General features: G+C 43.1%; 1 protein-coding gene across 1 annotated transcript in view; it reads right to left on the bottom strand.

Moving 5' to 3' along the window:
• Positions 1-26,933, bottom strand: part of hydin (HYDIN axonemal central pair apparatus protein) — a 382,743-nt gene that overhangs the window by 190,574 nt on the left and 165,236 nt on the right. The window contains exons 30-37 of the mRNA XM_078401540.1: positions 26,204-26,381; positions 21,870-22,000; positions 20,144-20,274; positions 16,471-16,607; positions 10,164-10,291; positions 6,588-6,782; positions 3,561-3,710; positions 3,052-3,291 (exon numbers count right to left, since the gene is read on the bottom strand). Coding sequence (XP_078257666.1) covers positions 3,052-3,291; positions 3,561-3,710; positions 6,588-6,782; positions 10,164-10,291; positions 16,471-16,607; positions 20,144-20,274; positions 21,870-22,000; positions 26,204-26,381 — 1,290 coding nt within the window. The remainder of the gene's footprint in view (positions 1-3,051; positions 3,292-3,560; positions 3,711-6,587; positions 6,783-10,163; positions 10,292-16,470; positions 16,608-20,143; positions 20,275-21,869; positions 22,001-26,203; positions 26,382-26,933) is intronic.

Genomic DNA, 26,933 nt, shown 5'->3' with positions numbered 1-26,933 from the left:
CTGGATAATAAAAAGTAAATTAGGATCTGGTCTGGTGTAAGCCACTTAGCCCTGGAGTGCTCTGCCATTTCATGAGATTGACCGTGATCTGACTGTAACCCAACATCTGCAACCAAACACTAACCTTTCACGTCCTTGCTTTTCAAGAATCAATCTTCTTCAAACTTAAAAACATCTGAAAACTCTACTACCACTGCCCTTTGAGGAGAGATTGTAAGAGCAGACCCTCAAACAAATGTTTCTTGGCACATTCGCAATCAGCTCATAAATGTGCCTTTACCAGCACCAATTTCTAGCTGTACGTTTTGAAAGAAAATATGATACTTCGCTTCTATCTTAATTGAATCTTCAGTCGGAACTGTGTATAATGGTGAAATGATGTCTTATTGTTTGATGGTGTGATTTCTGTAGGAATTCTTTGGTGAGATACGCCATTTATCTGGCAAGTACTGGGACAAGGAATTCCATAAACTGTCATCTGACAGCAGCTAGTACCCAGAAAAGAATGAAGGTTACTTGATCGTTGTGAGCAATCTTCTGTGAGATCGGCTCCCTCCACTGCCAAGGTGAAGTCACATGCAAAAACTAGAGGAACAGGAACAACTAATATTCACGGTCTGAAACAAGGTGCTGACCCATAAAAATATACTGAAAACCTAACAGGTTCCTATCCTGCAGGAAAGGGGTACTGATTTTGGATGATGAGTCATGATCATATTGAATGGCGGTGCTGGCTCGAAGGGCCGAATGGCCTACTCCTGCACCTACATTCTATGTTTCTATAGCATGGTCGTTCAATTTCTGACCGCAGCTACGACCTGGGCTGCTAAGTTCCAGAGTACTCTGTTTTTAGCATTACAGATTTCGCCTGGGTAATCAATCCAATGGCACTGACTTTGAATTATCGAATTTCAGGTAATCTGCTCCTCTGTTCCTTTTTCACACTTTCCAATATACATGGTTCTATCACACATACCCTTCTATCTCATCTCCCCTCTCGATTACAATCACCCAGTTTCCTTCCCATCCCCATCCACCCCATTCCCCTACTCTGGGCAAGGAACTGTGTGTCTACCCTCTCTATCTCTCTCATGATTTTGTACACTTCCATAAAATCACCCCTCATCCTTCTGCTCCAGGGAATAGAGTCCCAACTTGCTCAATCTCTCCCTATAGCTCAGACCCTCGAGTTCTGGAAAAATCTTTGTAAACATTTCTTCTCTACCCTTTCAATGCAGATGAAGTGTCCCAACCCAAAACGTCTACAATCCCATTTCCTTCCACAGATGCTGCCTGCCGCTCTTAAGTTCCTATAGTACTCGTACTGATGGTAATCCAGAGGACACAAATTTGATGTGGATGTTTCTTCATTTAAACCTAAATAGTGGACATTTAAATTGCTAAACTGATCTGTATCTCAAAGAACACAATAGGAACAGGAGTAAGCCAGCAGACCCCTCAAGCCTGCATCTCATTCAGTATGATCATGGCTGATCTACCCCAGGCTTCAACTGGGGCACAACTATTATGTGCCATTTCCCCATAATTTTCCATCTTTGAAAAATGTATCTAGCTCCTCTTTAAAGACATCCAATAATCTGGCCTTCACCACCCTCCTGAATGGAGAAATTTGAGAACAAATTCCTGCATAACTCACTTTTAAATGACAGCCCCTTTATCTTGTAACAATATTCCCTTGTTCAAGGCTTTCACACTAGTTGAAACGTCTCATCATCCAACCTGTCATGCCTTTCGAAGGATCTCATACATTTCAATAAGATCACCCTTCAGACTCCTGTGATCCCATCCTTACCTTAACAGTAATACTTCAATTAGGTTCCATCGCCATAATGTAAAACAAATACTGCTAGACAAACAGAAAATGTTTTGTTCCTAGAAAGATACTAAACAGTACCTTTGGCATTAAAACGGTTGCCCAGTGTGGTAATGACCATTGTGCTGAGCCACAGCTAAAAAAACAATGAACAGCTGCAGCAAGATACAGAAAAATCTCCTTCCTTTACTTTTTAAAGATACTTCGAAGGAATGGTTAATTGAGTTTCACGTAGATAAGTATGAGGTGTTGCACTTTGGGAAGTCAAACCAGGGTAGGACCTACACAATGAATGGCAGGGCCCTGGACCGTGTGGTAGAGTGGAGGGATCTAGGAATATAGGTACACAGTTCCCTGGAAGTGGCATCACAGATAGATGGTGTGTTCATGAAAGCTTTTGATACATTGTCCTTCATCAGTCAGGGTGTTCAGTATAGACATCAGTGAGGCCGCCTTTGGAGTATTATGTTCAGTTTGGTCTCCCTACTCTAGGGAAGATGTTATTAAGCTAGAAAGAGTGCAGAGACAATTTACAAGGATGTTCCCCAGACTTGAGGGTCTGAACTATAAAGAAGGCTGAGCAGGCTATGATATTATTCCTGAGACCAAAGGAGGTTAACAGAGATGCAAAAGATTATGAGGGGAATTGATAGGGTAAATGCAGAATCTTTTAACCAGAAGAGGGGAATCAGGAACCAGGGACATAGGTTAATGTGAGAGAGGAAAGATTTAAAAGGAACCAGAGAGGCAACCTTGGCACACGGAGGGTGGTGGGTATATGGAACAAGCTGCTGGAGGAGGAAGTGGAGGCAGGTACTACAACTACCAAAAGGCATTTGGACAGGTACATGGATAGGAAAGGTTTAGAGGAATATGGGCCAAATGCAGGCAGGTGGGAGTAGTGTAAATGGGGTATCTTGATCGGCATGGGCAAATTGGGCCAAAGGGCCTGTTTCCATGCTGTATCACTCCATTGCCATCTGCTCTAATCGGCTGGAAATCAAATCTTTTGAATTTGGGTTGGATAAAGAGCTCCAGGTCTGATTGGGCCTGGGAATTTGTCACCTGGTGCAGAGTGGTGATGAACTGCAATGAATTTCATAGAGTGAAAATCAGGCACATTCTGTAAACGACGGGCAATCCACTCCACCAGTGGTACTGGCAATCTGCCTCTTTGTTTCTGAGAATTTATGAAATTGATAAATATGTACAAAGACCTTTTCTTCTTCCAGGTATTTATCATCAAATTCTACAGAGTAGAATTCAACCGGGAAGCTGCAAGGATTCTTCACAACTACCGTTCCCGCCACTTCCGCGCTGAATGGTAAAATTGGACCCAGTTCCAACAAAGTGGTGGAAAAGTCTAAGGCAGGCTCCTTCCCTTGACCTCTGCCCATGATCAGCACCTGGTTACTGCTCTGTGCCAAGTTTAACACCAGCCGATGGTTATAAAGTTTCTGTTGATTTAAAAGAAACAACCATGATTAAAGTTTCCGTTGTTGTGATTGGGGTTAATTAGTTGCATTGTCACTCATAAAACATTCTGTTAACTATCATATTAGTATGAAACGGAACTCTACTTATCAATATGATTGAGCAATAACATGTTTCAGATATACAAAGAGTTTTATAGTAGCCTTTGCTCAATGGCGTCATTATGGTTGGAAATACCGCCAAGACACAAATCTCCACCGGCGGCTGGCACTTTATTCTTTGGGTAACTAACCTCCTCTGCAGGAGTGAATGTCACTTGCACATTAACTCTCTCTCCAGCATTGACCACACCACAAAGCGGCAGCATAAGAAACACCTGGACTGGTTGCTTCAACTCTTTCAATAGTTTGGATCGCAGGTGCAGGGGAACGTGCCTATCAAGCTGTTTAAATCAGAAACAGCAAAATAGTATTAACAATGTATAAGATCAATAAATTACATTTACACAGAATTATGGAGATGTTTGCAGTAAACAAGTTGACAGGTCCTGTCACTATGTATGCTGCTCCCTTTTATTCGATGAACATGTCTTTCAACTTTAAGCATTTATTTAGGAAATTGTAATCCCAAGAATTACAACACGTAGGGAGAGTGGTGAAAAGGTGTATGGTATGCTTGGTTACATCAGTTGAGGCATTGAAAATAAGAATCAGGAAGTCCCATTGCATCTTTATAAAACTTTTGTTCAGCCGCATTTGTAATACAGAGGACAGTTCTAGTCACCCCATTATAGGGCTTGATCTTGAAGCTCCTCCGAACCATCCCTGACCATCATTTAGTGCGGTTCCTTGCCAACATCCTTGCCAACCATAGTTTTGTACTCAAGACCAGCGACGCACAATCTAGTCGACTGCGACGCCTAAGAAACAGAGTCCCCCAAGGCTCGGTACTGGCCCCCATGCTCTTCAATCTCTATATCAATGATCTGCCATGCACGACCTCGCGCCAGTATGGATACGCAGATGACTTGGCCCTACTGCACTCGGACAACAGCTGGTCAAATGAGGATGTGCTCTCGGCAGATATGGAACTTGTCGCGGGCTGACTTAAGACCTGGAGACTAAAACTGAGTATGGCAAAAACCACCACAATGGCCTTTCACCTGAACAACAAGGAAGCTCAACGCCAGCTAACCGTCACCCTCAATGGGTCACCCCTACCCTACAACCCATTTCCTACATTTCAAGGGGTGAAACTAGATCGGCAGCTGACCTACAAGCAACACCTTGAAGCTCTCCGTGCTAAAGTCTCGGCACGGAACAACCTCCTGCGTTGCTTGGCCGGATCGTCATGGGGCGCCAGGACATCTACTCTTCGAACCAGTGCTCTTGCACTCGTGTACAGCGGCGCTGAGTACGCTGCCCCAGCATGGAACCGCAGCACTCATACCAGCAAGCTAGACGCCACCGTCAACGACACCATGCGGCTTATCACTGGCTGCCTACGCCCTACTCCGACTGATCTCCTGCTGGTGCTCGCAGGTATCGCACCCGCCAAGCTTTGCAGAGAGTTCTTCACTCGTAGGCTGATGTGCAAGGCCCCATCGGATGCCAAACATCCTTTGCACCACCTCGCCCAGGACTCACAGCAACTGGGACCTCAACGCCTGTCATCTCGTCACCCTTTCTCCCGTCATGCAGCGACCCTCTGTGGCTCCGGTTTCAACATACCAGGAGCATGGAGAACCAGCTGGGAACAGACATCGCGACCTCCTCAATTCACTGTCGCACCGAACACCACAGCCCCACCCGGCTCGGACATGCCCCGCAAAGAGTGGGTCGCCCTGAACCGGCTCCGCACAGGGATCGGCCGGTTCAATGCCAACATGCATCGTTGGGGGTTGTGTTCATCAGCAGCCTGCGTGTGTGGAGCAGATCAGCAAACAGTGCAGCACGTCATTTTCGACTACACTGTCCTCCGTCCCCCTGGTGGAGGGGTAGACCTCACGGCCCTTGACAACAGCACATTGCACTGGCTACAGCGCCTGGTGGGCATTTCATAATTTCTGCTGCCTCAAACGCAAGAAGATGATTCTAGGAAGGATGTGAAGACTTTGGAGAGGGTGCAGATGACATATCAGATTAGAGGGTATTGGGTATAAAAAGAGGTTGGACAAACCTGGATTATTTTTTCTGAGTGTCAGAGGTTGGAGACCTGAAATACATCCAATTATGAGAGGCATGGTCAGAACCTGTCTCTCAGGGTGGAAATATCAAGGATAGAGGGCATAGCTTTAAGGCCAGATGGGGAAAGTTTAAAGGAGATGTATGGGGCACTTTTAAAATAGAGAATAGTGGGTGCTTGGATTACATACCCAGAGATGGTGGTTGAAGAAGATACCAAAGTGGCATTTAAGAGGCTTTTTGTTAGGTACATGGATATTCTGCAAATTGAGCCATAGAGAAATATAGCAAGGAAACGGGCCCTTCGGTCCAACTCATCCATACTGACCAAGATCCCTAGTTACACTTTTTCCCTTAATATAAAATATCTTTGGATTCTCCTTTGCATATGCCAGAGCCATCTCCTGCCCCCTTTTCGCCCGGCTGTGTTACTTCTTAAGTCTGTTCTTCAGTCCCCTAAACACTTCCCATCACTTCACTTCCCGAGTCCCCGATACACTTGATCCTAGCTGGCTAAGGAGGGATATGGATCAGATGCAGGCAGAGGACATTAGGTTAACTTGACATCATGTTTGTTACAGACATGGTGGGCTGAAAGGCCTGTTCCTGTGAGATAGTGTTTTACGCTCTATGTCTTATGAAACCAGAGCACCCAGAGGAAATCACATGTGCAAACTCCACGCAGACATCGCTGGCACAGTTTTGAACCCAGATCGCTGGAGGTGTGTGGCAGACCAACTAGCTGTACCACTATCACGCCCTAAAATATAATTGTTACAGTTTCGCTAAGAGAGAGTTTTAACCTTAGCTTCTTGGCGCAACAATACTATGCAAGTATGATTAGTTCAAGAACATAATTCATTATCACCTTCTTAAGCGTAATTAGGAACTGACACCCACCACCACAAACCTGAATTAATAAAATTTAACTTTGTATTAAATGCACCTATACTAATCACTTGAACTATTCTATGAGATGGATAATTCTTTCTTCTTATCACACTGCTGAAAAAAAGTTGCTTCTAAATTTCTGAATGGGTCTATGATTAGCTTATATTTATGACACTCGGACCTAGAATTGTCAATGCATTCATATAATTGCAAGTCACTATGAAATTGAAAACATATGTTCTCACCTTTTGCTTTACAATGCTGGTATCAGTGAAGGACCATTCACAGGGAACGTCTAGATGGTTGAAGAGCTGAATAGTTATAACTTGACAATGTCCACACTGCACAGTGCCAAAGTCCAGATTGTCATTTGAGACATTCAAGGCTGGCTCTATCACTGTACCTTGCAGGATGACATTCACTGCGGGTCCACTTACAACCTGAACAAATCATTAGAAATATTATCAAACTAATTCAGCACATTTCTGTTATCTTCTCCCTCGTTCAAGGCAACCTTTTCAATGGTTCAATGATACATTATTGTCACATGTACCTAGACAGGGTGGTCAGCTTTTCTCATGGCAGAATGTGAATCTCCTCACTTGCAGACGCTGTGTTAATATGTTTTTTCTATACATTGAAGGGATGTGGTCTTTGCAGGCAGAGCCATCATCGCAATATGATAAAATGCTTATTATATAAGCATGGTTTTATGAAAGGGCGACAAATTTTGCCTGACAAATCTGTTGGAATTCTTTGAGGGAGTTAATAGCAAGATCGACAAAGGAGTCAGTAGATGTCGTTTACCTGGATTTTCAGAAGGCCTTTGAGACGGTGCCGCAAGTGAGGCTGCTAAAGAAGATTAGACCCCTTGGTATTACAGGGAAGATACTAGCATGGAAAGAAGGCTGGCTGAATGGCAGAAGGCAAAGAGTAGGAATAAAGGGGGCTATTTCTGGTTAACTGCCAGTAACTAGCGATGTTCCATAAGGGTCGGTGCTGGGGCAGCTACTCTTCACACCGTATATCAATGATTTGAATGAGGGAATTGAACGCTTTGGGAAATAAAGTGGTAGATGGAATACAGTGTAGCAAAATGTGTAGTCATGCATTTAGATAGTAGGAATAAAGGCGTAGACATTTTAAAATGGAGCGGATTCAGAAGCGGAGGTGCAAAGGGACTAGGGAATGCTGGTACATGATTCCCAAAAGATTAATTTGCAAGTTGAATCGGTAGGAAGGAAGCAAATACAATGTTAGCATTTATTTCAAGAAGCCTAGAATATGAAAGAGTTGTAATACTGAGGCTTTATAAGGCAATCGTCTGACTGCATTTGGAGTATTGTGACCAGATTTGGGCCCCATATCTGAGGAAGGATGTGCTGGCTTTAGAGAAGGTCCAAAGTAGGTTTATGAGAATGATCCCGGGGATGACTGGGTAAACAAATGATGAGCATTTGATGGCACTGGGCCTGCACTTGCTGGAATTTAGAAGGATGAAGGGGGACCTCAATGAATGTTACCGAATTGTGAAAAGCTTGGATGTGGAGAGGATGTTTCTACTAGTAGGAGAATCTAGAACCAGAGGGTATAGAGTAAAAGGACGTACCTTTAGAAAGATGAGGGCGTATTTCTTTAGTCAAAGGGTGGTGAATCTATGAAATTGCCGCAGACTGCTGTGAAGGCCAAGTCATTGGGTATTTTTACGATTGACAGATAATTGATTGGTAAGGGTGTCAAGGTTTATGGGGATAAGGCAGGAGAATGGGATTGAGAGGGAAAGATAGATCATCCATGATTGAATGGTGGAGTAGTCCCAAAGGGCCAAATGGCCTACTTCTGCTCCTGTGACTTATGAACATTATATTGGCCAACCCTAACTGTCAATGAGAAGATGGTGATGAGCTCCCTTCTTGAACCGCTGTAGTCTTTGAAAAGTAGGTATTCCCCCAATGCTGATAGGGAGGGAGTTCCAGGATTGTGATCAAAGACACTGAAGGAAGGGTGATTTATTTCCAAGTCAGGATGGTGTGTAGCTTCGAGGGCAACCTCCTGGTGCTGGCGTCTCCATAGATTTGTTGCCATTGGCCTTTTAAGACAGGTGGGTTTAGAAGGTGCAATCTAAGGAGTCTAGGTGGGTTGCTGCATGCTAGATGGAGGACAGGCTTGTGGAGAGAGGAGGAGAGTTACTCGCCACAGGATTCCTCGCCTTAAGCAGGCCAGTTCTCTTCATGTTATGTCCACTGGAAGAAGCTGCCCACTTTCTCCATTGAGATTTTCATTTCAGAGTGTCATAGACAGTTAGAGTTATACAGCATGGAAAAGGCCATTCAGCCCAAAGTCCATGCCATTCAAGATGCCCTATCCATGCTAGTTCTACCTGTCCATGTTTGGACCAATATCCCTCTAAATCTTTCCACTCCATGTACCTATCCATATGTATTTTAAATGTTGTTATTGTACCTGCCCCACCTACTTCCTCTGGCAATATGCTTCATACAACCACCATCCTATGTGTGAAAAAGTTGCCCCTCTGGTTCTTATTAAACCTTTCCCCTCTAATCTTAAACATATGTCCGCTGGTTCCTGATTCTTCTACCCTGGGCAAAAGACTCTGTGCATTCACCCTATCTATTCTACTCATAATTTTATACACCTTTAGAAGATCATCACTCAGCCTCCTGTGCTCCAAGAAATAAATCCTAGCCTGCCCAACCTCTCCTTGGAGCCCTGACACAATCCCCATAAATCCTCTCTGCACTCATCCCATCTTAATGGCATCACTTCTATAGCAGGGTGACCAAAAGTGAACACAATATCCCAAATGGAGACACACCAATGTGTTGTAACATAATATCCCAACTTCTATACTCAGTACCCTGACTGATGAAGGCCTGTGTGAAACATTAAAGAAGCATAATGAGAGTCAACTGCAATTGCCGATACTTTACATTGATTTATATGTACAACCCTTTCACAGGGAAACAGTGACAATGATCGCAGTCTGTGCTAATGATCTGTGGGCTAAATTATTACCATGGCAAAGGCCTAATCAGGCCAGTGCTCAATCACATCTTGCAGCATTTAACCCCACTCTTTCACAATTTCCATTTTGATCTTCATTCTTCACTCCCTCACAATTTTCTCTCCTTTGTATGTTCTCTCTATTTTCCCTCATCACTCCTGCCACATTTCAAGTTGGTGCAAAAACACAACCCCGTTTTAGCAGCAGAAATAGTAAAATCCATTTTCCTGACAAAGATATTTTATTATGAAGGAATACAGTTATAACCACCTCTGAATGTAAGATCAAAATTAATCCTAAATATGCTTTGTACCAATGACACTTGAGTCAAGAGCATACACAAGGCCTGAACAAGTCAGCATTGTCTGTAACCATCTAGCTGTGAGGACAACGCAACTCTTGATCTTTCTCGGCATGGTGTAGCAGGGGTGGAGATGGGCGGTAACACTGCAGTGAAGATTAAGGGATGTGTGCGGAATCACAAGCGCTTACTGCTCTTTGGCAAGTGATGCTGAAATCACCTTTATGTATGTGATGGCATTTGGATATAAAAGGTCACAAAACTTGTCTGTTTAAGGTTGACAGCTACGACATTCCTAATATATCATCTTTGACTTATCATCTTTTCATATCATATTTTTTCATATCTTATCATATTATCACCTGCGAATTGTACTGAGCAGTACAGTGAACTAGACCAAGTGATACATCCCAAAGGACATAAATTATTGTTCAAACCTGTGAAAAAATTAAATGAAACGGGTCCCTAGAAAAACCAGAGTGATTGTTAACGTACCTGTATTGATATCAAAGCTTTTGCATATCCAATAGTGAGGTTTGCACTAAGGGGATCAAATCGTACTTCAAAAATCTCACTTTCACAGAAGGGTAGATTCTTCACCCTGTGCAGTTCAATGCTGAAACCTACAACACAAATTGCATCAGATAAATCACTATACTCACATTTAACTTAATTTTACTTGAAGAACATTATAGTGAAAAGAAATTGAACCTGCTGTATTGCCCTTGCTCAATTCCACCACTGACGAGAATGTGTATCTGAAGGAGTCACTGAATAACTCTGAGTGAATTCTATGGACTTCCAATGGTTTATGAAGAGATAAATAGATATCTTAAGGCAAGTTACAGGTTATAATCTACTCATAATGTCTGGATAGCAACTTTTTACGTTGTGCAGAAATTGTGCAAAAGTGGCAAACCATAGAATTGGTGCAACCTGCAGAATTCCACTTCTCTACACACATGTGTAAACAGGATCATTATTTCCTAATAAAAATTGATGGCACCAGTTATTCTGCAGCGTCATCTGGTGCATCCTCATCTCAAACTGGATCCAAGCTCTCTGATGAAGAAATATTATTGGGCACCTACAGGAAACCAGCTTCCCCACAGTCCCTTCAACAGCAGCTGTTCAATTTAAAGGGCTATTCAGTTGCTCTGAAAATGGAGACATCTTGCAACCGCTCCAGTTCTCTGGGTTTGGAGGTAAATGATGAGGCTGATGTGGAAACTACTGACTCTTCTGCAAGTGGGGGAGGAAATGCATGGCAGGGTGAGTGATTGGGTAGCTTACACACTAATCTGCTCTTTCCACTATTTTCATGGGGCTTCTGCATATGCCCGATATACAAAATTAAGGTCCTTATTATCATCCTGAAAGCTCCTTTTTCAATTTGTGACTGTGCACCAGAAAATCCCAGGATGGCAAAGTTTGATGGGAGTAAGTAGTTTGTAGGCAAAGGGACATGCAGCAAGTGGGAGGCTTTTAAAAGTGAGAGAGCGAGAGTCCAGGGTCTGCATGTTCAAGTAAAAGTGAAAGAAAAGGCCAGCAGAAGTAAGGAATCCTGGATGCAAGGAATATTGAGGCTATGGTATGAAGAAAGGAGGTATAGGTAGCTGGGTCAAGTGAATCCTTGGAGGATAAAAGGGATGCAGGAGTATGCATCAGAAGGAAATCAGGAAGGCTAAAAGGGAGCATGAGATAGTTTTGGCATAGAAGATTGCACAGAAAAAAATGTTTTATGTATATTAAGGGGAAAAGAATGACTATCAAAAGACATATGTGGACAACAATTTTGTTCTGACTCCTCATCCAGAAAGGGGTTCCTTTGTAGCTTCCTTGCATCCCTTCCAGCCCCACAATTGGCAGCAACAGCTTTCTGTTATTGCCAGTTTCCGCAGACCACAATGAAACTGGAGAACTGCTCTGCTGTGCACTGCACTGGAAGACTCTGCAGAGGTTGCAGAATCACATTATTGAAAATCCCAATTGTTTGATAATTAAGACAGGTCTAAAACTCTTTTTAACAACTGGGCTTTTATCCTGTTCAATTTAATTTTTTTGAATCTGGACTTGATAAATCATTTTGCAGAATAAAAAAGCCTGCATTGAATTAAATCAGGTCAGCAATGATCACAAATTATGAGCAGCCTAGACAGGTGGACAGTAAGAAATTATCAATCTTTTTCTATGGTTGTTTAAATGGGATTGGATGAAAAGATTTTTTCACCCAAATGACGGTTGAAATCTGCAATGCTCTGTCGGAGGGGTTAGTGGTGTCAAGTACTCTCACAGCATTTGAATTATTATTGTGTAGAAGGCTATGGACCAACGACTACCAAATGGGGTTAATTGAGATGTGTACTTGATTGTCAGCAAGGTCATGGTGGGCCGAAGGGACTGGTTCTATGCTGTATCACTCTAATCGCTGAATACTGGAACTAAGTTTTAATATCCATATCACAACTCCAGACTCGGCGCTCCAGCCCAAATGTTTCATGATCAAGAGTGGTCAATTCCCTGCTTTACTCTCTATACCCTCTTTTAGAGCCATAACTGTCTTGACAGGAACAGCTCCAAAGCCATCTAAAAATGTGACGACGTTAACATCACTGATACCCTCTCCCTTGCCCAGTGTGTACAAAGAAAGCTCACCAATGGCTCTAATTCCTCAGACGTGTGAGGAGATTCAGCATATCATCGAATACTGTATTGAAACTCTACAAGTGTAAGGTGGAGAGCATGTTGACTGATTGCATGATAGCCAAGTTCTGTAATTTGAACATTCAAGAAAGGAGGAGGCTACAGAAAGTGGCAGGCATTACCTGGTCCATTAAGAGTTAAGGGCCTGTCCCAGTTCGGCGATTTTTAAGGCGACTGCCGGCGACTAGGCTGTTGCCGCACGGTCGCTGATGTGTAGTGGGGTGTCGCGGGCATGGTCATGAGGAGTCTCCAATGAGTCGTAGCTGTTCTCGGGTCATCACGGAAATTTCTCTCTGTTCTAAATTTTTCGGCGACACCTGGCTTGACGCCAATGATCGTAGCTTGTCGTGGGCGCTGTCGCAGGTTGTCGCCAGGTGAAGTCGGTTGTCACCGGTACTGACAACGGATGAATTTCATTGGCGACTTCCTACGTCAACTGGCAACAAGTACCGGCATCAGGAGAAGACAAGTTGCGACAGGCACTGGAAAAACCCGTCCACAGAACTCCAGCTACAACAGCAAGCCGCAATGTTGTTGAATGAGGGCGGCAACCTGACCATACGGACAGCAGGTCCAGCCAGACCTACTACTACGTCACTGGCGCCTCCGTGGCGAACGCCCGTGGTCACGGGACTTTGGGTGTTTCCTTGAGGATTGGTCTTTCTTTGTTTGGCGATTGACCTGATCAGATCTCATCTTTCACCTCAACTTAAAAAACTTCTACTTCATCTTTAAAAAATGGCACCCAGGAGAAGGAAGGGTCAGACCAAGGGCACTGGCAGCTCCAGTGCATGCCCCACCACAGCGGAGGAAAGAGAGGCAGGTCTGCGGGAGCAGATCAGCGATGTAAGCACGAACGATGAGTTCTCTTCTCATCCATCCATCCATCTCTCTTTTTGGAAAAAAATGAATTGCCTCTATCTTACTCATTTATGTTTCAGCTCATGCAACAGGTGGAAGAATCCCGCAACGTCGTGCATACCATATCACAGCCGCAGACAACACATGAGCAGGCTATGGACAGCTTTCTCGGTTTTTTGAGAACACAGATAATCAAAATCCCAGCCGATGCGTGGTAATGACTACAGCATTGCTGCTTTGAGGATGGCCCATGACTTCTCCCACCAGGTTAATACCTTCAGTGAATCTTGTGGGAAATTGACCTCAAAATTAGCCATTCATTTTTATATTGATGTTTGAAATATTCAAAATTATTTCATGTGTTGCACAATCTGCTGCAGATGGGACATCAAAAGATCGGACTGGCTATGATAGGACCACCACAGCAGCACGCTCACCAGGTATCCAATTTAATTATTTTTTGGGGGGGAGTTGGACTTGACTTTTTATTTGTTTTTAATTCTTTGCCTTTCACTTATTCTCGATATGTTTCTGTGTTGCAGTCACAGTCATTGATGAGCCCCCCACTGATGCCATATTATCAACACGCAGCACCTTTCCCATCGCAGCCGGCATATTCAATCCCAGATTACCATTGACTGGAGACACACGCACCTGCGCCAGTGACAACAGAGCGGCCCCCCAGAACGGAGAGCTCGGCCTCAAGTTCTGATGGCAGTTCTTATGGGCCATTGTATACCGGCCTCATTAAAAATTATTACATCGAAGAATCTGTTTAATGTTAAAAAATCTCTTTTTTGGTAGTTTTTGTAATTGTTTGAAGTTTATATTTTTTCAAGGATTTTTGCATGTAGTTATCCGCCTTTTATAGGAATTTAGTTTGTTTGAATAAAGTTAATTTTCGACATTTTGATAAAAGATTGATGTCTGAAGTTATTGCATTTCTTAGTACTTTCTCATGGCATCTCTTTCAAATATTTTAGTTTCATTTACTTTCACCAATGAAATAAACACACACAGGCATTGCACTGCATTTAAAAGTGAACTATTTTCATTTATTTAGATCAATGAAGCAAACACAAACAATTCACTGCATTGAAAGACGAACGCTTATCATTCTTTTCTATCAAAGAAACAAAACAAACACAACCATTGCAATGCATTGAAAGGCAAACTCTTATCATTTACTTCTATCAATGAAACAAACACAGACACAAGCATTTCACTGCATTGAAAGGCAAACACTTATCGTTTAAAACAAACACAAACACAAGCATCTCACTGCATTGAAAGGCAAACTCTTATCATTTCTTTCGATCAACCACCCTTCTAGCCCTGGTTAGCCTATAGTTGAAAATCCTCTGCTCCCTTGACATCCCCCTGTGACAGTATGGCTTCATCATCCATGACCTGAGTGGGAAGGCGTCATCACCAACCAGGTGTATGGGATGTCAGGGTTGTCTTCTCCTGGCAGAGGTTCTGGATCAGGAAAGCCTGCTCTTCCTTCTTCCAGTGCTTCCCCAAGGGAGGTCTCTATCCAGATCCCACTATCTGCGACACTGCCAGGTGTGCCCATATGCACATACAGGAAGTTGTAGTCTGCATCCACCACAGCCATCGGTACGATGGAATGGAACTTCTTGTAGTTGAAGTGGAACCTCCATTGGGTGGACACCTGATGGCCACATGCTTGCTGTCCACTGCCCCACCTATGTTCTGAAAGTTCCATCTGGTATCAAAGCCCTGCGCCACTCTCTTCCACTCATCTGTGTAGAAGGACAGGGCATGACATCATCTTCATAAACATTGATGAAGGCCTCACAGGTCTCTCGGACAACCTTGCTGATGGTGTTGTGGGCCACAAGAAAGCTATAGGAGAGGCTCTTGTAGGAGTCTCCTGATGCAAGGTAGAGGAGGGTGATGGCTAGGCACAGGCCTGGTTCCAGTGGCTTCCTCATGAAGGTCTCCCTTTTCTCCAGGAGAGGACCCACCCGTGACCTCAGTTCGTGAAAAAGCTCAGGAGGTAGCCTAGTGAAGTTTCTGAAGGCAGCCTCATCTTCTTGCTGGAGCTCAATCATCAGGTTGTCATACTGGCCCAACCTGGGTCTCTTCATGGACAAGGGCTTCAACCACACAGACCTCTTCTTGGGCTTCTTCTTCACCATTCTTCTTTTTCTTCTGCCTATCAGAATTTGAAGCGCGAGGGCCACTGCAAGCAGCAGGGCTTGCATTTGATGTAAGAACAATGTCAGCATTTTTTGCTTCCTGGTAAACATAATGCAGAATGATCGGTGACCCTACCCACACCCTTTGGCGCCAAAATTACATAAAATGGCTACCCCCGTTGTCATCAGTTGTGACCTGACAGGGTCGTAGCTTGTCGAGGGTGGAGGTAGGTTGACTTCGGTTGTCGTAGCTTGTCGTAGTCGCTGTCGTAGGTGGACGTCCTAGGTCACGAAGACTGGGTCCCCAGTTGTCGGTTGCTTGCCATCGCCTAGGTGGTCGTAGCTTGTAGTAGGCATTGTCGTAGGGGGATTCGTAGACATTGTCGTAGGGTTAAAAAAATCGAAGTTTTTCGGCGATCTGCTACGACTTTGACAGTCGCCGGCAGTCGCCTTAAAAATTGCCGAACTGAGACAGGCCCTTTATTGACCTCACCACCATCAAAGGGTTCTGCAGGAAGTGCTGCCTTAAGAATATATCAAAGAACCACAACACCCTGGCCTGCTGTCAACTCGCTACTATCATTGGGAAGAAAGTACAAGAACCTGAGAAATGTTATTTCCAGTGTGTGTAGGATAGTGTTAATGTGCGGATTTCGCTGATCGGCACGGACTCGGTTGGCCGAAGGGCCTGTTTCCAAGCTGTATCTCTAAAACTAAGCTACCCCTGCAACAAACTACTATAGACTTTGCACTAAGTACTTTGGTTTGCACTAAAAGTACAAACCTTTAGTATGGCTTACCAAGAATAACCAATAATTTACAGTATATTTATTTCTTGAGTTTAATGTGACTGTAAAGCTGCAGTGAATAAGAATTTCATTGTTTAGATCCTGGTGTATATTAAATTAAGCACTCTTCACTCTTAATAATAGCACTCACATTTGTAAATTGTGAAAATAAGAGGAAGTACGAGATTTATATTGAATATTCTCCAAAATAAATTCATATTTGGATTTGAACAAGACACCTCTATGTAGCCCCTAGCAAGGATAATGTTAGCTACAGGTGCTTACCTGTATCCCTCAGAGCACGCTGATCAGTGTGAAAAGACACTGGCAAAAAACCGGTGTTTGTAATCTTTACGATATGTATCTTCACAGTGCCAAGGATTACAAAACCAAAATCCAGGATAAACTCAGGCAAAGAACATCTGCAAATAAAAGCTATTAGATTAAGACATACAATTATATATTTTCAACAATGTAATTCATAAGTTACATTTGGAAATGAAAAAGTTGATTAGGCGTGGTCAGTATGGCTTTGTGTGAGTTTTTTGAAGAGGTGACCAAGAAGATTGATGAGGACAGTGCTACCTACCTCCTGCACCCGCGCAGAACTCATGGACTTCATTAACTTCACTTCATAACAGAACTCATGGACCATTAATTTCCATCCTGCACTCAAATCCACTTGGACCATCTCCAATACCTCCCTCCCCTTTCTTAATCTCACCATATCCATCACAGGAGATAGACTATCAAGCAATGTATATCATAAACCTACTGACTTCCATAACTATCTAGATTACATTTCTTCCCAACCTGCCTCCAGCAAAGACTTTATTCCCTACTCCCAATTCCACCATCTACACCGCATCTGCACCCAAGATGGGGTGTTCCATACCAGGACATCCGATATGCCCTCATTCTTAAGGGAACAGGGGTTCCCCTCTTCGATCAAGGAAGAGGCCATCACACGCATCTCCTCAGAACCCCACAGCTTCGCTCTTGCGCCCCCTTCCCCCAGTCGGAACTAGGACAGCCCCTCTAGTCCTCACCTTTCAACCTATCAGCCATTGAATACAACACATAATCATCTGATATTTTCGCCACCTCCAGCAGGATCCCTCCCTAGTCACATCTTCTCCCTTTCCGCTGAGACCGTTCCCTCTGCAACTCCCTGGTTAACATCCTTTTCCATCCAAATACCCCCTCCCCAGGTACCTTCCCCCGCATCCACAGGGGATGCAACACCTCTCCCTTTACCTCTTCCCTCGTCTCTGTCCAGGGACCCTGACAGTCCTTTCAGGTGAGGCAGAGGTTCACTTGCAATGTTAATACGGTTGGGTTGTAAGCTACCCAAGCAGAATATGAGGTGCTGTTCCTCCAGTTTGCGAGTGGCCTCACTCTGGCAATGGACAACGTCTAAGACAGAAAGGTAATATGGGAATCGGAGGATTTTATATGGTAAGCAACAGGGAGATCCAGTAGGCATTGGAGGACTAAGTGTTCGGTGAAATAGTTGCCGGGTGTACTCTTGGTTTCGATGATGTAAAGGAAGCCACATCAGGTACACTGGAGCAGTTGTTGATGTTAGAGGAAGTGCATGTGTCCTCTGTCTCACCTGGGAGGACTGCTGGGGTTCTTGGATGCATGTGAAGGAGGTATACGGACAGGTATTACATCCCTCGTGGTTGCAGAGAAAATTACCTGGGGATGGAGTGGTTTGGGTCGGAAAGTATGAGTGAACCGAGGAGTTCTTGTAACCCATGTTCCCTTAAGAAGTGGTCTCTGCGGAATGCGGAAAAGGGTGGGGATGAGAAGATGTGACTGGGGATCACGTTGGAGTGGCAAAATTTTGGAGAATGATGTGTTGGATGCGGATGCTGGTGAAGTGAAAGGCGAGGACCAGAGAAACTCTAGCCTTGTTCTATCTGAGGGGAGGGGGCCAAGAGCAGAACCACGGGATACAGAGGACTCTTACCCAATCACAGCTGCTCCCAATTTACTCACCCGAGCCCCTGTGTAGTATTATTGTGGTTTATTTTTCTCGTGTTGCTGCTCTGCCTCAATTTAGTACTTCCCTCAAGGCCGAGCGAGCCTTATCCTACCACATAACTATCTTAAATTTGAGTTGTGATCAATGTTTCCTATAGGTTCTCCCACTGAAATTTCAGTCTCCTAGCCAAGTTCATTTCTCAACATGATGTCCAGTACAGTCCCTCCTCGAATTGGATTATGTCCAAATGACAAGAAATGGGGTTATTTTAATGCATTTTCAATGACACAGTCCATTTTATCTCAGTCATACAGTGTGGAAACAGGCCCTTCGGCCCAACTTGCCCACACTGACTAACATGCCACATCTACAACAGTCCCACCTCCCAGCTTTCATTCCATATCCCTCTAAACCTGTCCTATACACGTACCTGTCTATATGTTTCTTCAATGTTGCAATAGTACCTGTTTCAACTACCTGCTCTGGCAGTTCGTTCCATATACCCACCACCCCTTGTCCAAAAAATGGTACCCCTCACGTTCCCATTAAATCTTTTCCCTCACCTTAAACCTACGTCTTCTGGTTCTCAACTCCCCTACTCTAGACAATCTATTCCTCTCATGATTTTGCACACCTCTACAAGATCACCCCTCAATCGTCTGCACTCTTGTCCTTAATTATGTTCGCGCATGGTATAGTAAGATTTTACTGAATTGTATGCAGAATAAAGAATTTTACTGTACCAAGATATACAGTATGTGACAATAAAGTGCCATTTACCAGTGACGTACAGCTACTACTTGAGATGAATCAAGGCCCATACAATGGGCCCATAGACAATGTGCTGTTGAATGCCACAAGTGAATCGTCCCGGGAGTCTTGGACAAGTGTAATTGCTTTTGAATTTGGTTCTAGTGCTACAGTTATTAACAATTCATTAGCACTTACATCATTAGCATCTTTATATCGAAAATTCTCAAGGAAATGAAAAGCAATGTTCGAGCACCACAGTCATACAATAGAAAAACTGGTCCTTTGGCCCATTGTTCATCAGCCATCCACATCACTAGGTTTCAGTACAGGTTCATGTTCATTATTGTCAGATGTACCAAGGTGCAGTGATTAATTTTGCATGCTATCCAAACAGATCGAATAATACATAAATGTAATCAAGTCAAACACAAGTACAATGGATAGAGCAAAGGGGAAGATACAGAGTGCAGAATGTAGTTCTCAGCATTCTAGTGCATCAGTTCCATAGACCCATTTTATTCTCCTCACATTCCTGTCAATTTCCCTAGATTCTACCACTCACAAGACACGAGAGGCAATTTATAGTGATCAGTTAACCTACTGACCTGCCTATCTTGTGGATGTAGGAGGAAACCTGAGGCCCCAGAGGGAACACACAAGATCTCAGGGAGATTATGCAAATACCACACAGACAACACTAGTGACCAGTATTGAACCCACGTTACTGGTTGTGAGGCAGTGGTTGTACTTGCTTTATCACTAGACCACCCAAATAGTGTTCAGTATTTTCAGCAAAATTGACATAGATGGAACTTTTTCGTTCCGAGGAGAGACTGGATAGGTTTCCGTGGCAGAAGGCATGGTTTAAGGTAAAATTCAGAGGGGAGATCTGAAGGCCAATTCTTTCACACTGAGTGATTGAAGTCCGTAAATCTCTTCCTGGAGTGGAGGCAGCTATTCTCTCGACACTTAACGAGCATGAGGATAAGCACTTGAATTAACATGACATAGAAGACCACAGATTGCACCTGTAATTGGGATAAGTACAGGATAAGTACTCGACGCTTGGCATGGATGTGGTGGGCTGAAAGGCATGTTTCCATGCTGAATGTCTCTTTGTACAGTATTGACTAGGTTATGGGTCAATAGGGAGAATTATTGGTGGGGGAAGGTGTTGATGTGATAGGAATTCTACATGTTACAAATAAACCTTACCGAGAGAGACAGGTGCGAAGAGACAGACACTTCCCAGACCCTCCACTGTGGGAAGAGGAGATCATGGTGTTGACGTTACTGCATTCTTTAATTAGTAGTCGATCAGCCTCCATCTGCAGCAAGGTATCGTACTGTGAAGGGCAAACACAGAATTATTGATCAACAAGTGCACTGGTCTACAGGAAGGGGTTCCAAATTTATTTTTCTTGAACAAGCCCAATTCAGTCAGGGCACCTAGTTAACAATCAAAGCAAAGCAACAACACAAGAAATGTGAACCCCAAGTTCCGTCCTTTCCCCCCATACCCCACCAGCATTTTGCTGCACTCAATAACTCTGTAATCAGCTCTTTTCAGAAAAAAGGGTGCTGTTGTGGTCATCAGCTGCTGTGATATTTTGACAATCATCAATCCCACAGATGAATCAGCATGCCAGCGAGGAGCACACTCCAGATTTAATATTTAATAACAGCAGCAACATTGTCATGGGTTTTAAGGGGGCTGTGAGTTTGGCATCACTCGCATTATGGTGAAAGATCAAGGTTTTAGAGGGGTACGTTTGTTACACAGAGAGTGGTTGATATCTGGAATACGCTGCCAGAGAAGATGAGTCAGATACAGTTGCAAAATGTAGTCAAGAGTGTTTAATTGTCATATGTACCAAAATGGAACAATGACATTCTTATTTGCAGCAGCACCATGTGTACAGCACAGTACTCAATAAATAACATAGTAAACAAGCAAAAAAAGTACAATGAAAAAAACAATATAGTGTGAAACAAAACAAACGCCTGAAGGAACTAGTACAACCAAGACAGTTTATAGTTCGGTTTAGTTGGAGTTTGTAGCATTCAATAACCTGATGGCTCTTGGGAAGAAGCTGTTCCTGAACCGATGGCAAGAGTGAAATGATAGCATGATGGTGTGGGTCCTTGATGAAGCTGGCTGCCTTTTTTCTGGCAGCGCCTTCCATAGATTTCTTCGATGGTGCGAAGGTCTGTACCCATGCTGGCCCGGACAGTGTCCACCACTTTTTATAATCTCCTTCTAATCTGATCTGTAGCGTACACCTGTAGAGGTTTCAAGAGAGCATTCGTCGATATACCGAACCTCCTCAATCTTCTAAAGAAGTAGAGACATTGGTGGGCATTCTTTAGGATTGCATCAATGTGCTAGGTCCAGGACAGATCTTCAGAGAAATGTATACCCTGAACCTATTGACTCTCTCCACCTCCGACCATCGATGAAGACATAGAAACATAGAAAATAGGTGCAGGAGTAGGCCATTCAGCCCTTTGAGCCAGCACCACCATTCAATAGACTGCTGGAAGGACTCAGCAAGTCAGGCAGCAAATATGGAGGCAAAAAGTGTAAGTCAACATTTCAGGTTGTGACCCTGGATCAGGACTCAGTAAACTTAGGCAAGGGAAGAGTCATGGTCTTAAAGCAAAACACTGCAGATGTTGAAAATCTGTAACAGTACAGAAAATGCCAGAAACTGTCAATAAACTAGTCAAGCACCTGCGAAAAGGAAGAAGAAGGTAATATTTCAAGTGGACAAACTTCTTCCAGAACTTGGAATTTAAGCTGCAGAGAACAAAAGGGAAAGTATTTGATACAGCGGGAGCAAGATCTTTTTATTCAAGCACAAAATTGCTCCAATAAAGAAGAATTATATTATATATCAAAGCACATTATTCACACATTCATGGAATGAAAGGAACTTACAGAAGGGAGGGAATTGACTACTGCCAGTTCTCCTGCTATTATCTCAGGACTGCTGATCAGGATGGCTTCAGAAGTTTCTCTCTCCATGGTTTCCTTTGCTTCTTTCAGGAATGCCTCATACGTTTCATTTCCTGTTGGAAGTCAAATTCAAATCACACAAAGTGTTGGTTTGCTTGATCAAAACAAGGTTTCAAGGTTTCAAGGTCAGTTTATTGTCACATGTACCAATTAAGGTACAGTGAAATTTGAGTTACCATGCACATGTTTTTAAGTCTTCTATTTGTGTCCACGTAAATGTGGAAACTTTGCTCAGCCAATTTCATTTTGTAACAATTCAAAGAAAATAATGCAATAAAATAGAATGTTCAGGCATTTGAATGGATACCAGACTGATATAATAAGTCTAGTGGTACCATTAAACAGACTCAATAACCAAGGTAAACAAGTGCAATGTTCCTCCGCCTTAGATGATGAAAGAAACTCTCTAGGACCCTGTCAATAGAAGTCCATGAATCCTTTGTATGGCTTTAGGAATCCAGTCTCACAGGAATATCGTCTGATCAGACAGAAGTGCAACCCTGTTACCATGTATATAGTCTACTTGCATCGACTTGTACACAGTTTTGGTGTAGTCATGAAGTTCATTGCTGTGCGCATGTGGTGCATTTGCACAGCATTGTATACAGAGCTGTATGAAGCACCCAAATTGTTCCAATGACTCCCATTGTACCACGTTGTTATGGAGTTGAAGACACCTTTCTTGAATTGCAGCTGATTCATTTCATGCTTCAACATTCTCCACATCTTCAAACCGCACAGATTCACCACCCTCTGGCTAAAGAAATTCCTCTTCCATCTCCTTTCTCAAGGTGTGTCCTTTTATTCTGAGGTTGGGGCCTCTGGTCCTGGACTCTCCCACTAGTTAAACATCTCCCCAACTGCAGTGGGGAGAAGGGACCGGGGTTACAAACATCCTTGATTCTACTGAGTGCTTTCCTGAGATATGTGTGATGAACTGGGCTACATCCACAACTCTCTGCAATATCTTGGTATCTTGAGCAGAGCTGCTCCCAAAACAAGATGTGATGCAACCAAACAGTATGCTTTCTACGGTGCATCTTTAGTTTGGTTTAGTTTAGTTTATTATTGTCACGTGTAGAGGTACAGTGAAAGGCCCCTAAAATTCCCACTCTTTGCCTTCTGCTACTCAACCAGCCTTCTGTCCATGCTAGTTCCTTCCCTCCAATACCATGATTCTCATCTTGTTTAGCAGCCTCACGTGTGGCACCTTATCAAAGTCCTTTTGAAAAATGCACTGACTTCTTTGTCTATTCTGCTATTAACATCCTTCAAAGAATTCCAACAGATTCGTCAGGCAAGATCTCCCCTTCACAAAATCATGCTGACTTTGGCATATTTTATCATGTGCTTCTAAGAACTTGAAAACCTCATCCTTTATAATGGACTCTAAAATCGTATCAACCACCGAAGTCAGGCTAACTGGCCTATAGTTTCCTCTCTTTTGCTTTGCTCACTTCTTGAACAACGGAGTGACATTTCCAATTGTACAGTCCTCTGAAACCACTCCTGACTCTAGTGATTCTTGAAAGACCATCACTAATGCCTCCACAATCTCTAAAGCCACCCCTTTCAGAACCAAGATGATGATGGATGTTGGGGACATGCCAAACTTCCTAAGCCTTCTAAGGAAGTAGAGGTGCTGGTGTGCTTTCTTGGCCATAGATATGATGTAGCTGGTCCAGGAAAAATTACTAGTAACATTTATTCCAAGGAACTTGAAACTTTTGACCATTTCTACTTCAGCACTACCTGCAGAAGTTATTAAGAGTAGTGGATACATGCAGAATTTCCAGTCTCTGAGGAAGTGGAGGCATTTTTTGGCTACTGCTTCAATGTAGTTGGTCCTGGAGATAGTTTGTAACGTTTATCTCTGGGAATTTGAAGCTCACAACCATTTCCACTTTGACACCATTGATGTTGATTGGGGCATGTATTCCACCACCCTTCCTGAAGTAAATAACTAGCTCCTTTGTCTTGCTGACACCAAGCAAGAAGTTGTTGGCCTGACACCATGTTACTGAGTTCTCCATCTCCTACTTGTGCTATGTCTCGTCATTTTTCAAGATCCAGTGGGCCAGTGTGGTTTCATTTGCAAACTTGTAGATGAAGTTAGAGCACAATTTGGTTGCACAGTCATGAATCATAGAGTCATAGGGACATACAGCATGGAAACATGCTCTTTGGTCCAACTTGTCGACCAAGATGGCCCATCTACACTAGTCCCATCTGCCCACATTTGGTGCATATCCCTCTAAACCTTTCCTATCCATGAACCTATCCAAATATCTATTAAATGTTGTATGAATGTATAGGCAGTATAGAAGGAAGCTGAAAAGGCATCACCGGTGTTGAGAATTATTGTGGATGTATTGTCATCTATCCTTCCTAATTTACTTACCTTTACAGGCCAGGGAGATGGCGTCTGTTATGGACATGTTGCAACAAAGATCTCGGAGTTTAAGTCTGTATTTCACCAGTTTTCTTTCGAAACTGTATACTTGCTTTCAAATCTGCACATGTACTCATCAGGGCCCTACTATTCGACCTCAACAACCTTTGCTTCTGTATACAGTGCATTCAGAAAGTATTCAGACCCCTTCACTTTTTCCACATGTTGCTACATTACAGCCTTATTTTAAAATGGATTAATTAATTTTCTTTATCATCAATCTACACACAATACCATAATAAAAAAGCAAAAACAGGTGTTTAGAAATTTTTGCAAAGTAATTAAAAAGAAATAACTGAAATATCACATTTACATAAGTATTCAGACCCTTTGCTATGACACACAAAATTGAGCTTATGTTCACCCTATTTCCATTGATTATCCTTGAGATGTTTCGACAACTTGATTGGACTCCACCAGTGGTAAATTAAATTGATTGGACATGATTTGGAAAGGCACACACCTGTCTATATAAGTTCCCACATTTGACAGTGCATGTCAGAGCAAAACCTAAGCCCTGAAGATAGAATTGTCCATAAACCGCCGAGATAGGATTGTGTCGAGACACAGATCTGGGGAAGGGTATAAAACAATTTATGCAGCATTGCAAGTCCCAAAGAGCACAGTGGCTTCTGTCATTCTTAAATGGAAGAACTTTGGAACCATCACAACTCTTCATAGAGCTGGCCGTCCGGCCAAACTGAGCAATCGGGGGAGAAGGGAGGTGACTAAGAACCCGATGGTCACTCTGACAGAGCTCCAGAGTTCCTCTGCGAAGATGGGAGAACCTTCCAGAAGGGCAACTATATCTGCAGCACTCCACCAATCGGGCCTTTATGGTAAAGTGGCCAGACGGAAGCCACTCCTCAGTAAAAGGCACATGACAGCCCGCTTGGATTTTGCCAAAAGGAACCTAAAGGAATCTCAGACCATAAGAAACAAGATTCTCTGGTCTGATGAAACCAAGATTGAACTCTTTGGCCTGAATGCTCATCACCTGGTCAATACCATACCTACGGTGAAGCATGGTGGTGGCAGCATCATGCTGTGGGGATGTTTTTCAGCGGTAGGAACTGGAAGACTAGTCAGGGTTGAGGGAAAGATGAACAGAGCAAAGTACAGAGAGATCCTTGATGAAAACCTGCTCCAGAGCATTCTGGTCCTCAGACTGGGGCGGAGGTTCACCTTCCAACAGGATAATGACTCTAAGCACATAGCCAAGACAACGCAGGAATGGCTTTGTGATAAATCTGTGATTGTCCTTGAGTGGACCATCCAGAGCCCAAGACTTGAACCCGATCGAACATCTCTGGAGAGACCTGAAACTAGCTGTGCATCGACGCTCCCCATCTAACCTGACAGAGCTTTAGAAGATCTGTAGAGAAAAATTGGACAAATTACTCAAATACGGGCGTGCCAAGCTTGTAGCATCATACCCAAGAAGACTTGAGGCTGTAATCGCTGCCAAAGGTGCCTCAACAAAGTACTGAGTAAAGGGTCTGAATACTTATGTAAATGTGATATTTCAGTTATTTCTTTTTAATTACTTTGCAAAAATTTCTAAACACCTGTTTTCACTTTTTATTATGGGGTATTGTGTGTAGATTGAGGATTAAAAAAATGAATTTAATCCCTTTTAACATAAGGCTGTACGTAGCAAAATGTAGTAAAAGTGAAGGGGTCTGAATACTCTGAATGCACTGTATACATGCAAATACATACTAAAAACATGCAAGGATGACAATCTATGGTACATGATTTGTCACTCAATTATATCAGCTGTTACAGAAGGTCATAGCCATACCTGTTATATTTCTGGGTAGATCCAGATAGATTCTCGGGAAGGTGCCCTCTCCCTTCACTGTGATGCTGTCAGGTTCAAAGTGAGAAACCTGAACTTTTACAGCAGTACAAAAGTTTTCAGGTACGCCAGGAAAATAAGCAACCCTTAATTCCTGTTCTGCATTTGCTTCAATGTATCCCTAGAAATGACAGTATTATGAAATAAAACACCGTGTTATGTTTTTGGAATGAGAAACATTAAATAGCCATAGAAATTAGTCAAGTATGGAAAATGCTTAAATACTAGGATGTTAAAAGTTAGTAATTAGAGAACCAAGAAGGTACTAGTGAAAAAAAAAGAGTTCTATTTGAAATCTATTGAAGAGAATATATGTGGATTTGAGAGGGGAAATGCTGAAGAACGTGGTTCACATATCCATATGAAACAGGTGTATTCTCCATTCTTTGGCCTGATGGCGGAAACTTAAGCCATTTGTGCCCTAATATACCCTCTAAATCTCTTCCCCCTACCCTTACATCTATGACCTCTAATTTTATCTATCTCTGATAGGGAGGAAAGTTCTTTGCAGCCTATCCTACACCCCTCATAATTTTACATAGATCAGTAATGTTCTCTCTTAACTTCTTACACTCCAGGGAAAACAGACCCAGTCTCTCCTCATATCTGGAAGGATCCAATCCAAGGAACATCCTGGTGAATCTACTCTGCACCCTCTTCAACACTATCACAT

The sequence above is a fragment of the Rhinoraja longicauda genome, chromosome 6, assembly GCF_053455715.1.
Source record: "Rhinoraja longicauda isolate Sanriku21f chromosome 6, sRhiLon1.1, whole genome shotgun sequence".
NCBI lineage: Eukaryota > Metazoa > Chordata > Chondrichthyes > Rajiformes > Arhynchobatidae > Rhinoraja > Rhinoraja longicauda.
Note: the sequence above shows the minus strand (reverse complement) of the source record. Positions and strands in the feature narration are given on the sequence as shown.